This window comes from Calliphora vicina, chromosome 5 (assembly GCF_958450345.1).
Source record: "Calliphora vicina chromosome 5, idCalVici1.1, whole genome shotgun sequence".
Taxonomy (NCBI): Eukaryota; Metazoa; Arthropoda; class Insecta; order Diptera; family Calliphoridae; genus Calliphora; species Calliphora vicina.
This window is the reverse complement of record NC_088784.1, coordinates 74,196,386-74,209,957: the sequence shown is the minus strand read 5'-3', so window position 1 is coordinate 74,209,957 and position 13,572 is coordinate 74,196,386. Positions and strand designations below refer to the sequence as shown.

Sequence of the window (13,572 nt, the reverse complement as noted above, 5' to 3'; positions counted from 1 at the left end):
GGTTCGAATTTCGAAAAAGTACGAAACACCTGTCAACTTATTTTTTAAATGGAGTAACATGCAATTTTAAGTTTTTTTTTGTATATTTATTAGTTTTGAAGTTATAAGGTTACCGAATTTACCCTTTTTACCCCCTAAACATTCGAATTTAAAAAAATCCCTTCTTATAGGGGGGTCAGACGGCATGTATTGCTTGTGTATTGGGACATGTATTCGATACATATGGAATTCCATATGTATGGCAAAATTCACGTTATACATACGATTCATAATTTCCACGTTCAAACGTACATATGTAATTGCATGTGACATAACCTCTATTAGTTTATATGTTTGTTGTTTTTAACAATAATATTTATTTAAAACATTTTAAAATCACAATACATATATTTAATGCAATGAAATTTATTTTGTTATGATTTTTCTTTACTATTTTTTGTTTTGTTTTTTTATTTTGCACTCACACAGTGTTGTATTTCAAAATACAACACTGTTATACACACGAAAATAGAACATGCTCTAATTGCAAAAAATGTCACGAGTAATACACATGTATTTTACATACACAAAGTTTCATATGGATCACACGGTATGTACATGTTTACATATGGAAAAATGTCCCAATACATGGCACAAAACACAAGCAATACATGCCGTCTGACCCCCCTTTTAGTGGATCGTTTTGGGGAGGGAGGAACCCACAGTTAAAATTTCATGATTCAGTCGTTTTGGCTGTGCGATGATGAATCAGTTAGTCAGTATGTAACGTTACTCTTTTATATATACCACTACGAGACCAAAAAGCTCTTAAAGGAATAGACCTAAGCTTTCTTTTGAGCAAAAAAAAAATTTAAAAAAAGGGTCCCTTTTGAAAAAAGTTAGATTTTGCCGAAAAAAAATAAAAAAATGTATATCTTGAGTTACAAAACATTTATTTTGCTATATATCCCACTCGCATCCCACTAAGCGACCAAATAGATCTTAAAGGACTAGACACAAGCTTTCTTTTGAGCAAAAAAAAAAATTTAAAAAAAGGTCACATTTTGGAAAAAAAAAACTTCGATTTTGAAAAAAAAGTGAAAAATTGCATGTTTTGAGTTACAAAACATTTATTTTGAGTTACAAAACATTTATTTTGAAAGATATCCCACTCGCATCCCACTAAGCCACCAAATAGGTCTGAAAGGAAAATATCCAAGCTTTCTTTTCAGCAAAAAAAAATAAAAAGGGTCCATTTTGAAAAAAAAAGTTAAAAAAGTTTTTGATTTCGGAAAAAAATATTAAAAATTTTTATCGAAAGATTGAAGCAATAGCTATCTAAACTATTTGGAACACATTTTGCTAAGAACAATAGGTAATAAGTTACATGGATGAGAAAAATCACATGTTTGGCCAAAATGTCAAATTTTGACCCCCTCTAACTCAGAGAGTTCTGGACCGATCTTGTTGAAAAATTGTGTCTGAATTACTATCCAATAGGTCTATTCTTGTAAATTTCATCCCGATCGGAAGACATCGATTTTAAAAGTTGGTTCACTTGACGTGAAATCCCCCATATATATAAGAAGATCACACACAACACATTTTAATGAAATGTCTTTCTTTGATTTATTTGAATATGAAACTAAAGCTATTTGCAATAATTATAATTAAATTACATACAATATAATATTTTAACAATGTTTTTTTTGTTTTGCTCTTTTAAATAGAACAACAATTACAAGCATATTTTGAGATACAAACATTTTTTATCTTCATATAAAAATTAATAAAAATTAAATAAAATAAAATAATATTAAATTAATAAACTGCATATTAAATATGACTCTAAATGGCGAATAAAGAACGGCGTTGATATTCTGAAAGTTCAGGATGCCACATATCAACAATAAGTACTAAACGTAAACCACGACCCTCATGCCAAACTTCGTGTTCAAAACTGTCGTCGAATATTAAGAATTTTCCAACTTGCCAAGAACTAAAAGAATATAAAATAATATAAATTTATAAGAATCCTAAGTATATATTTACCGCTCTTCCTTGGCTACTCTGATACGCGTGCCACTCGGCACCACCAAACCCAAATGAGCTCTTAGCCTACAGTTGGTGGGTCCACAGTGAGGCCAAACATGTGTACCAGTGTGTATAACACTGAACTTAATTTGTCCACGACGGCAGTCTCGAGCAGCTGGAAATTCCTCTATTAAACTGCAAGTGATGGGCGTCTTTAGACAATTTGCTCGATTTTGTTTTCCACGAAAATACAATTCCAATTGTTTCCATTCACCTTTATCCCTAAGATTCTCCGACTCGTCCAGAAAATGACCTGCTGTTCTAAGAGCACTTAAACCTTCAGTTTTTATCTCAAACCAATGATCTTGTAATTTTTTCAAATGCCTTTCATAGGTCGTTTCTGCCATGGTCCAAAATGGTTGGGCCTTCAGGTTCGGTTCATTATGTAGGGATCTTTGATAAGCACTGGGATATAATTTCAAATTGGCACCTCTACGAAATATTTCCACAGCTTCATTTTGTCTGCCCAATCTCTGCAAAGATTCGCCCAACAGAAAATAGAAACGGCCATCTTGTGTTCCCTCGGCTTTACTGTCGATTCCTTGTCTTAGATATATCGAAGCATTGTGATAATCCTGATACAAATATTTCAATAAGAAACCATAGTGTACCAAAGCAAAACCATCTTGTGGCCAAATTTCAAGAATTTCTTGCAGTACCTGCTTGGCATCTAAGAGACTAAACTATATGAGTTTTAGTATCAAGTTTTTTTAATATAATCACAAATAATATTCATTAAACATATTTACCGGTTTATCATTATGTAGGTGATTACCAAATCGTTTCTTATGGAAGGTATGTGGGGAAATTTCTCGATAAGTAGTTGATGTATGGGTAAACATTGTTCGTATTGATCTGGAAAAATTAAGCAGAAAAATAGTTAAAGTTTTAGCTGATATAGTATATCGAGAAGTTATTCAATTTATTATAAATAATACCTATTGCAGAGAATACTTCTCAAAATTAACTAAAACTCAAATCCTATCATTTTCATTTTCAAATTTCCTATATTTTTGATTTATGTTTCAATTATGGGAGGATCCATGTGAAAGCGGACAGCAGTCGGATTTACCATCTCCGATTTTAATGTCTAACATACATAATTGCTCATAACTTTGAAACTATTCAAAGACCAGCATAATTTTTGACTCCATTTTAAAGTCAAAGATATTGTCCTTAAAATGGTATAAATAAAATAGTTTACTTCCAAAAGGTTAAAGGTCAATATATTTTAATGCAAAAAATATCAAACATCATGAGGACACCTAAACTCTTTACTATATTCGTGAAAAAACATTTCGATGGAGACTCGATTAGTTCAGGAGTTATAAAGAAAAACGTTATTAAAAATACATTTTTTCATATAAAAATTTAAGCACCACCTAACACCCACCTTAAAGTATACCGATCGACTTAGAATCAATTTCTGAGTCGATTAAACGATGTCCGTCCGTCCGTCTGGTCGGCTGGCTGGCTGTCCATGTAAACCTTGTGCGCAGAGTACAGGTCGCAATTTTGAAGATATTTCGATGAAATTTGATACATATTATTTTTTCGGCTCATGGACCAAGCCTATTGAAACTGGCTGAAATCGGTCCATTATTTCACCTAGCCCCCATACAAATGTCCCTCCGATATTGGACTTTATCGGTCATAAATGTTTAATTTATATATGTATCTCCACAAATTCCGCTCCAAATAAGTTTTATATACACAAAATTCATGTCACCAAATTTTGTTACGTTCGGTCCATAATTAGTCATAGCTCCCATATAGACCCGATTCCGAAAATCACTTTAACGTGCATAAATCGCTTAAAAATGTTGGTATACACACAAAATTCAACATAGTTAACTTTAATATAGACATAAATCACACGACCTAATTTTCGGTCAATAATTGGTCATAGCCCCCATATAAGGCCCACTTCCGAAAATCACTCAAAAAAATAAATTATTGAAATTTTAAAAGAAAAATGTTTTTGCTATTTTACTTAGTGTAGGGTATTATATGGTCGGGCTTGACCGACCATACTTCCTTACTTGTTTTTTTTTACATTGAAATATATACTCCGAATATTGACCTTTAACCTTTTGGAAGTAAACTATTTTATTCACATCATTTTAAGGACAATATCTTTGCATTTAAAATGGAATCAAAAACTGTGTTGGGCTTTGAGTAGTTGTATATAATTTTAACTAATTTTTCAATTTTCAAATCTCGATATTTTTGAAATGGAAAGGGCTTCCGATGAAATAGTCATTCATTTAAGGAACTCTTTGGAACCGTAATATGTGTGGTAAATTTCATTAAAATCGAAGATGTCAAATCCGAAAATACCAGTTTTCTGTCCGTTTTGATATGGATTCTCCCTTATACTCTATTTTTAACCCAGGTTTTCACTTAACTTCCAATTTGCTTTTGTCATAATTTTCATTCAAAATTGGCTACTTTTAGTATTATCAAATCTAAAATCAAACTCCTTTAGAATACAACTTCATTAATTGTAGTATTTCATGTCCAGTATGTTTGAAATCTGATTCAAATTCATATCGAATTGCTTCAAGTTAAATAGATTTTGGACATTAAAAGCTTCTCCAACTCAAGCCTAGAAACGTTTAAGTCTAGTCTACAAATTTTATATCATTCTACTCAAAATCATCCTATGAAGAAAGAAACTGATACGAAACTAGTTATGTGACTTGGTTGTAATTAACAATTCCCATGAAGAGGCCTATGTGGAGTCAAGTAATGCCGATTCCAATTTTGGTTTGCAATCCTTTTTTATTTTGAAAATTTGTTCAAATTCAACTCCAGTTACATGGAGTGTAAAAAAATGTTGACGTTTCATATCATGATTCTAAATAAACTCTAATCAAACTCCATTCCTCTCCGAGTTTAGTTTGAGCTAAATATATTTAGTATATCCAAATATATCAGGTCTTTCACAAATATCTTCTTTACATGCATTAATCTAAATTTAGTTCAAAAACAGTAAGTTATATTCGTAAGTGGGGTGCTTTATGGACCCTTTGGGGAATTTATATGGGGGCTAGGTGAAATGATGGACCGATATTGCTTTTTGGTTCCACGACTAATATTTCGATATGTTACAAACGGAATTACAAAATCACTATAGCCCTATCTTTTTTTATTTTAGTCCAACTTTAAATTTCTGATTGCTCTAGAGATTATCAATTCTACTATAACAAACCAACATCTTCAAATCCCTGATTCTGATTCAGAAACACCACCGGAAAATAATTTTAAAATGTTTGTATGAAAAACACTGAAAAATTTTTTGAAAACTGAGTGATTTTCATACAAAACTATTAAAATTGTTTTCCTGTCGTGTTTCTGAATCAGAATCAGGGATTTGAAGATGTAGATTTGTTATAGTAGAATTGATAATCCCTAGAGCAGATATCGAGACATTCGTCGTTATGTATGGGTTCCTGAACACGGGGACATTGGAATGGAAATTACAGAGCTGATGTGCTTGCGAACGCAGAAGCACAGAGTATAACCAGGGTGTCAATTTTGACGTTTCAAAGAAGCCAAATCAGATGTGAGGGCAGCTCTCTTTAAGAAAGAGATAGCAAATATATTGCCGAATCTTATATACCCTTCACCAAATTATACTTCAAAATAAAAATTTTAAATATTTTCAGATAACAAAATTATTTTTTTTTTTAATTTTCGAATTGTTTTTTTATATTTTAAAAAATTGTTTTTTAAATTTTTTTTAATATTTAGCGAAAAAAATTCGGCTTAAAACTTATTTTTTCTATTTTGACCCATTGTTGGTCCAACTTACTATGGTCTTATAAACGTCGTTGCAAAGGTTTTGAAGTATCTATCATTAGATATCCATATTGTCTATATTAATGACTTAGTAATCCAGATATATGTAGATCAAAAATCGAGGTTGTCCCGAGCCGGAAGAATTCCGGAGATATTGATGTATGAATCGTGTATGTTAGTTATTTGGGGCTTCGGAAAGTTGACTTCAACAAATAGACAGACGGACATGGCTTAATCGACTCCGCTATATATAAGGATCCAGAATATATATACTTTATATGGTCGGAAAATTATATAGTGGAAATTATAAACGGAATTACAAACTTATATATACCCTTCTTACGAAGGTGAAGGGTATAAAAAGTCAGTTCTGAAAGAAAGAGAGCAATATAAAACTAGATTATTTCCTGTCTCGTGATACCTCTTTCATACTCTGTGGCTGAAACCAGCATAAATTTAAACGATACAGTCGTTCGTATCTTTAGGGGAAAACAACTAGTTTCCTACAAACTTCGTCTCATTGCCAAAGATGAGAGAACCCCGAGAAGGTGACCAAACAAAATCTCGCCTAATTTTCATTCATTACAAGAACTTTTATAAAAGCTGTAACGTCGAGGAAGAAGAAACCACTTCTATGTCACTATCCGGTATTTGGGGATTTATTCTGTGGTCAACAAATATTTATTGGCAAAATTTATTTATCTAGGGGTGATTTGAGTAACATTCACACCTTCTGTAGAATAACTGGATGGCTGGAGAATGACTGCGGCCAAGAAACATAGGATGAAAATCGGTTATAAAGCCTTTTTTGATAAATATAAGTCTTCTTATTTCAAGTTTATAATTGAAATAGAGAACAGAGTTCTGAACAGAGCTTTGAACTAATTAACTTGGAGCTTGATTTACTAAAATCTTAATTCGAAATTAAAAAAAATCAGTTATTCATTACATAAATCCATTCCCAAAATCTAATTATGTAGCACCATTCAGGCTTTTATTTAAATAGAATTTATTCATCTTTGAATTCATTCATAATTGAATTAATTCAAACGGAATTCATTCAATCTTTGAATGATTAAAGTTTTTGGTAATTAAAATCTAATATAAATTGAATTAAAATATTTTATCTTTATTCAATTTGCTTTTAATCATTTACGAAATGAATTGAAAAAAAAAATTACCAGCCTATTTGTAAAAGATTTGAATTGAAGAAATAATAAGTTAATTGACAATGCATTGCAATGTAACAATAGAATTTCGTAAGTTAAACTGTGATATCTAAAGTTTTCAATGAATTATAATAAAATATTTATATGTTTTTGTCGATAGAATTCAACAATAAAAGAAAAAACCCCTGAAGAAGTTTGAAACAAACAAACGAAACGTTGGGAAAATAATAATAAAAACTTAAAATACTTTGATTTTTATTTATACATTTGGTAACAAATGATTGACCATAAATAGCCCGTAAGATTGGAATCTTAAAAACTAAAATTGTCAACATCATTGGTCATAAATAGAAAACTTAAAAATTTAATCATTCAAAACATTTTATAAATCTATTTAGTAATTGATTCGCATTAAAAAAAAACTTCAATGATTCAATAACGAATTAATTTTATAAAGAAAGAATTATTAAGGGATTGAATTCAGAGTACTAAGGAATTAAGACAACAAATTAATGGAATTGTTCAGAAAATATATTTAATTTGATTTTGAAAATTGAATTAAGAATTAATTATTTCAATCTTTAGATCATTGGTTTCAAAACCAAACTATAAATAACCATACGTTCTAGATGTAGTTGTGGAACTAATAAATTTGTTCCTGGGTTATAAACTAATAAAATTAATGTAATCCCTATTTTTCCGATCTTTTCTCACTTTCCAAGATTTTCCATCCTTATGCTCCTTCTGTATACTCTCCTAAACAATGTTATTTTCAATAAATGTTGTTCATTTCAATATTTTGTTTACTATATTCTAAACTACTCCCAGTCTAGTATTTTCTGGTACGAATTTGTGCTATTTTCCCAAAACTATTCCAAATTAAGACTACTTCAATATATGAATAATTTGATGAAAGTAAAGTTTAGTATTCTTCAAATTCATTTTGATTAAGTTATACTTCGATTCTATACTGTTCCTTCCACATTTAAAGACAGACCAGTAGAAATTGATCAAAGTCTAGTATATTTTCGTTCGAATTTTCATAAAACTATTCCATGTTAAGACTACTTCTAGGAGTGGAGACAGGAGAGAGAGCAGATCATTGGGGTCCAAGCATTAGGTTTATTTGTGTTAAAAGACTACTTCTATATTAGAATAATATTGTCCCATAATATTATAAGTTCCAATTTTATTTATATAATCAAGCCCCATAGAGTTTACGAAAAGTCAAACGAACTGTCATACTACCCTCACTTTTTGACATTTATAATCAGTATTGTTACGAAATTGTACTTGAATTCAAATATAACGATTTTAACGGCTGATTTCAAATAGCAGTGCTGTAATAGCAAACTGTAACATATCTGTGGGCATTATTAACATTGAATAAAAGCTTTCAGTTGACCATTGATCGTAAGTTGGCAACGCTGTTTGCTACGACCGTATATTCGAATTCGAATATTCAGTTAAAGAACATTGTAGAAAGTACACCACAGATGGCGTATGTATTAGAAACCTCTAGACAGTTCAAGAGAAATCTAGAGTGCAGATGGCAGTGTTATAAATAGTGGCACAGGTTGCAGTCGTTAGTTAGTTTATCAGAGACGCTTTTCGAATAAACATCAACTGAGTGCCTTAAAGTGTGCTGTATTTTCAAGTGAATATTTTCAAACTACTAAACAGCTTTTATTTGCAATCAAAAGTATCCGGTTTATTTAAAGGAAATAAACCAACGTTTTTAAAAGGTTACAAAGTAACAGTATAATCAGGTTTGGTGTGGTTTACACGCTAGTGGCATCATTGTACCTTATTTCTTCAAAAAGTTAGCCAGAGCTCGCCTTACGGTCAATGGAGATTGTTATCGCACCATGATCAATGATTTTTGTTTGAAAATATGGATGACATTGATCCGGTCGAGATGTGGTTTCCACAGGATGGCGATAACTTAGTTTTGAGAAATGGACCTCTCAATTGGCCTGCAAGGTCGTGCGATTTGACATCTTACGATTATTTTCTGTAGGGCCGCGTAAAGTCAATGGTATTCGTTTAATTCAATTTTATTATATTTTAAGTTGTCTTTATATATCTAAATCTATTACAGCAATTGCCTGCCACACTTTCATCAAGTATAATCTAATCTATTCAACGTACTACTTATATATAAGAGTAAATTCTCCATTAATATTAAAACTTACCCAAAAATCTCATTTTTTGCAAACAACGCTCAGCAGCCGATCGATATTCAAGCAGTTGATCTTCTTTTACATTGAATTTCAAATATTTTTTATACATTTCAATGGCTTTCATTAGCATACGATTGTTGTTAAGTTGCTCGGAATACTGGTCCAGAGTCTGAGCTTTACCCAAATACGTTTGAGGTTCATTGGGATATTTTTGTATTAGTCGATCAAAGGAACTTAAAGCATCGTCATAATACTTTAGATGAGGAAAGGGAAATTAGGATGGAAGAAGGATGGTCAAAAGCGCAGTAAATGATAGGGATCAAGACAAAGCACATAACAGCAGTTCATAACCAAAAAAAATAAAATAAATAAATGAAAGCAAGTTCATATTAAAAGCAAATAAAAAAATTATAATAAAAATAAACTAAAATGCATACGGATTAGTAATAGTACTTAATATAGCAGAAGAAAAAAGATTTTTAGAAATTAAGTCAACATTTGTGAAATGAAATCCTGTCCAAAACATACTCAAATTAAAGTGGGTGTTTTGAATAATATTTGGGGTAGGGAATTTCACAAATCTCAAGTTAATTTCGAATAGCGAAAACAAAAATGCAACACAGCGAACAAAATAAAATGGCTTAATTTATAAATTAAATCATCACAAATCTGTGTGTGTATTTTTTATGGTTGAATATTTTTCATTGTTTTTTTTTAATTTCCTTATAAAAAAATTTGTTATCGAATGAGAATCTTAAAAACTATACAAAAATAAAAACGTAGTAAGTAAAATGAAAGTTTAAAGCTAATGCAAATAGGTTTAATTTAAACAGAAAATAATTAAGTAGAGGAAGGATTTAATCTAATGATAGTTAAACTGATAAGAAAAAGAATAAATAAAATAATAAGATTAAATTTCGATAAAAAAAATCAACATCAATTTAAATCAATTTACCTCTCTCATCATTTCATCATTGGCACTTCGTAATTCTGCTTCAAATAAATCAAGATCATCATCTTCCAATGATTGTGGACCACCACCGGTTTTGGGTTTTATTTCTGTTAATAACAAATTTACATATTTTAATCGAGAGAAATCTTTTAATTGAAAATGTTTGCAAATATAGTTTTTGTAGCGAAAAGTGTACATAAAAATAACAACAATGACAACCCAAGATCACTAAGCCAACTGATTTGGTATAGGTTGTAGACTTGGCTAAGAGAGTTATTAATTTCTTAATGACTTTCACACAAAAGTTCGAAAGAATTAATTCTTAATTCAATTTTCAAAAACAAATTAATTATTTTTCTCTTAACCAACTATGAACCTCACTAACCTCTTAAGAAAAGCGCTGTGGAGTCTCAAAATATTTAAACACTTGCTTTTATTTAACTAGCGATGCTTGTTCGTATTTTTTTTTTTTGGCAAAATTTTCAAATGAATTATGAACCAGATCTCGTAGCCCGAATGGTCTGAAATTTGGCATTCAAGCCAAACATTGAATTCAGCGTACCCGAATTAGTTTAACCCTCAGGATGCCCGCTTGACAGTTTTTAAACTAGCACAGAGTTATTGATAGAAGACGGAGCCAAATGTTTCCGGATTTGTTTAAAATGATCTATTGATTAACAACAAGTTTATATTGGGTGTATGACTTAAAATGGCGTATCTTATGATTTTGCATGTCTGAAATGCTGCTTCAAAGCTATAAAAGAAAATCATTTTTGCACCAAATGGATCGTAGTGTAAGAGATCGTATGTAAAGTCAAATCGACAAAAAAGCCAAATAAAAAGCTGTATTTGGTGGGACCAAAAAGATCCAGACCTGGCGATTATTGGCCAAAAAGCGTCCAGAATATACGCTTGACTTCAGAACAGAGTATCCGAAATGGGCTTGATTCGTTCTTGGCCTTAAAAGATAAGCAGTTCTTTTGGCGCGAAATCCATATGTTGCCAGAAAGATGGAAAAAGGTCATATAAAAAAAATTGTTCTTCAAAATTTAAAATAAATAAAAAAATTTTGAAATTGTTTTTTTTTTAATTTTTTTCCAAATTTTTTATAAAAAAAAAATTTCAAATTAATGACCAAAAAAATTTTTTGTTAAAAAAAAATTCTGGTTAAAAAATATTTTACCGATTTTGACCCATTCTAGGTCCAAATTGCTATAGCCTTATATATAAAGTTGCAATTTACTTTGAAATATCTATCATTAGATACCCATATTGTCTATATTAATGTCTTAGTAATCCAGATATAGACCAAAAATTGGCCAAAAATCAAAGTTGTCCCGGTTTTTTCTAATTTGTGGACCGATTTTCTCGATTATATAGCAACCTAGCCGAGAGAATACCCGATATATTGATGTATCAGTCATGTTTGTAAGTTATTTGGGTTATACGTAAAGTTAATTTCAACATACATATCGAGCCCTTAGCGCCAAATTATCGTAAGCGACATTTTTTAAAATTTTTGTTTTATTGCAGAAATTAAAATTTTATGGACCGACTGATATTTTAGCGTTCTCAGAATATCAAAATTGTTAATAACATCAAAAATATAGGGGGTAAGATTTTATCGTAAGTCAATGTTTATATTTTACAGTAAACAAATTTTATCGTAAGCGACACACAGTGGTATAGAAAAAAAAGAGGGAAATAAATCTGTAACTTCTAAATGGTTAGATTGGTTTGAATGAAATTTCACATGCGCAAAGAAGAAGTGTTGTCGAGTTTAAGTTTTGAACGAGGAGCTCATGGACCCACCACGGCCGTGACCAAGGGCCCTCAAAGTAGGACACCTCGGGTATGTTACATTTTTAAAACGATATTATATCTTGGTTTGAGTTCCGATTTCAAAACAATTATACATATAGAATCTTCCCATCGAGCACTACAAAAAACCTCGTCGTAGCTATCAATTATCTATTATAACTTAGGAGATATTCGCATTTGAAAATTAAATTTTCTACATTTTTACCCACCCTACTCCAGTTTTTTGATAACAACGTATCCAAATATTTCCCGATTTTCTTCAGTTTTCCTTTATTGGACTAACAACACATGTATGTGTCAAATGGAAAAAGAACTGCTTAAAGTTATATGCATTTGAATTTAAAACATTTTAAAAGGGCGATTTTTCGCTAATTTTTTGGGAAAAAAGAAATTTTTTTCTTTTTGAGTTATCGCAAAAAATTTCTAAGACGATGTATAAGGAATTTCTACTTTCTGAAAGCTAAGTTCTCATAAAATATTTTCAATGAAAATAAATTTCAAAATTGTTGTTACTGAGGGGACCAGGTCTTTTCAAAAAACACCTATTTTTTATGATAAAATAAAATTTTGGGGCAAATAATCTCAAATCGCGTATCCGATATCAAAATATAATAACCGCTTATAGGTGGTTCAATATGTTTCTAATTATTTTGTAAAGGGTCCCGACCCTGGTATGTATATTATAGCCAAAAAACTAAAAATTACCATTTTTGGAATTTTTCGACACTTTTTTGGGAATTGCGGGATTGCTGATAATAAATTTCAAAATTCGTTTTTATTTTTATTTAATTTCAATTCGAAAAATTTTTATCTATGCAAAAATTCAATTAAAATCATTTTTTGTCATATTTTTCTATAAAGTATTCCATGAATTTTTAATTGTCAAAAGTTATAAATGTTTTTGAAAAATAGACAAATAGCTTGAACGAAATTATATTATATCGCATCATAACATTTTTAATTCAATGTATAAATTTCAAAATAATCAAAAAAAAACCTTCTCCTGTAAAATTTGTGTTTTGTCGCTTACGATAATTTGGCGCTAAGGGCTCGATATGGACTTCGCTATATATAACGATTCAGAATATATACATATACTTTGTGGGGTCGCAAATGAAAAATGTAGAAATTACAAACGGAATGGCAAACTTATATATACCCTTGCCACTCATGGTAGAGGGTATAAAAATATTTTCTATAGAAAACCTTCATTATAGTTGTAGTTTTTATAGAAAATCTTCAGTATAACAGTATTTTTTATTTGCAAATCATTAGTATTTTCTATAGAAAATCTTCAGAAATAGTTTCAATAGAAAATATTCAGTATAGCAGTAGTTTCTATAGAACTTATTCAGTATAATAGTATTATCTACAAAAACTCTTCAGTATAACAGTAATTTCTATAGAAAGTACTGTTATAATATCAAACATATAATATATAACACAGTTTTCAAAAACCTAAGTGATGAGAATGTTTTTGGAAAAAACTAAATAATAAAAATATAGTTATTTTTACTAATAAGTTTTTGACAACTTAGTTAGGTCTTTGACAGGAGAGTTTCCGATCTAT

General features: G+C 30.3%; 1 protein-coding gene across 5 annotated transcripts in view; it reads right to left on the bottom strand.

Moving 5' to 3' along the window:
• Nucleotides 1-1,583: 1,583 nt before the first annotated feature.
• Nucleotides 1,584-13,572, bottom strand: part of Asph (Aspartyl beta-hydroxylase) — a 134,840-nt gene continuing 122,851 nt past the window's right edge. For 3 of the 5 annotated variants that reach the window (XM_065514546.1, XM_065514544.1, XM_065514545.1), the window contains 5 exons: nt 10,185-10,288; nt 9,242-9,482; nt 2,823-2,928; nt 2,032-2,751; nt 1,584-1,978 (listed from right to left, as the gene is read on the bottom strand). In XM_065514546.1, coding sequence (XP_065370618.1) covers nt 1,828-1,978; nt 2,032-2,751; nt 2,823-2,928; nt 9,242-9,482; nt 10,185-10,288 — 1,322 coding nt within the window. In that variant the 3' untranslated portion in view covers nt 1,584-1,827. Of the gene's footprint in view, nt 1,979-2,031; nt 2,757-2,822; nt 2,929-9,241; nt 9,483-9,870; nt 10,107-10,184; nt 10,289-13,572 lie in introns of those variants that run through there. The other 2 variants (XM_065514547.1, XM_065514548.1) reach the window with 2 other exon arrangements.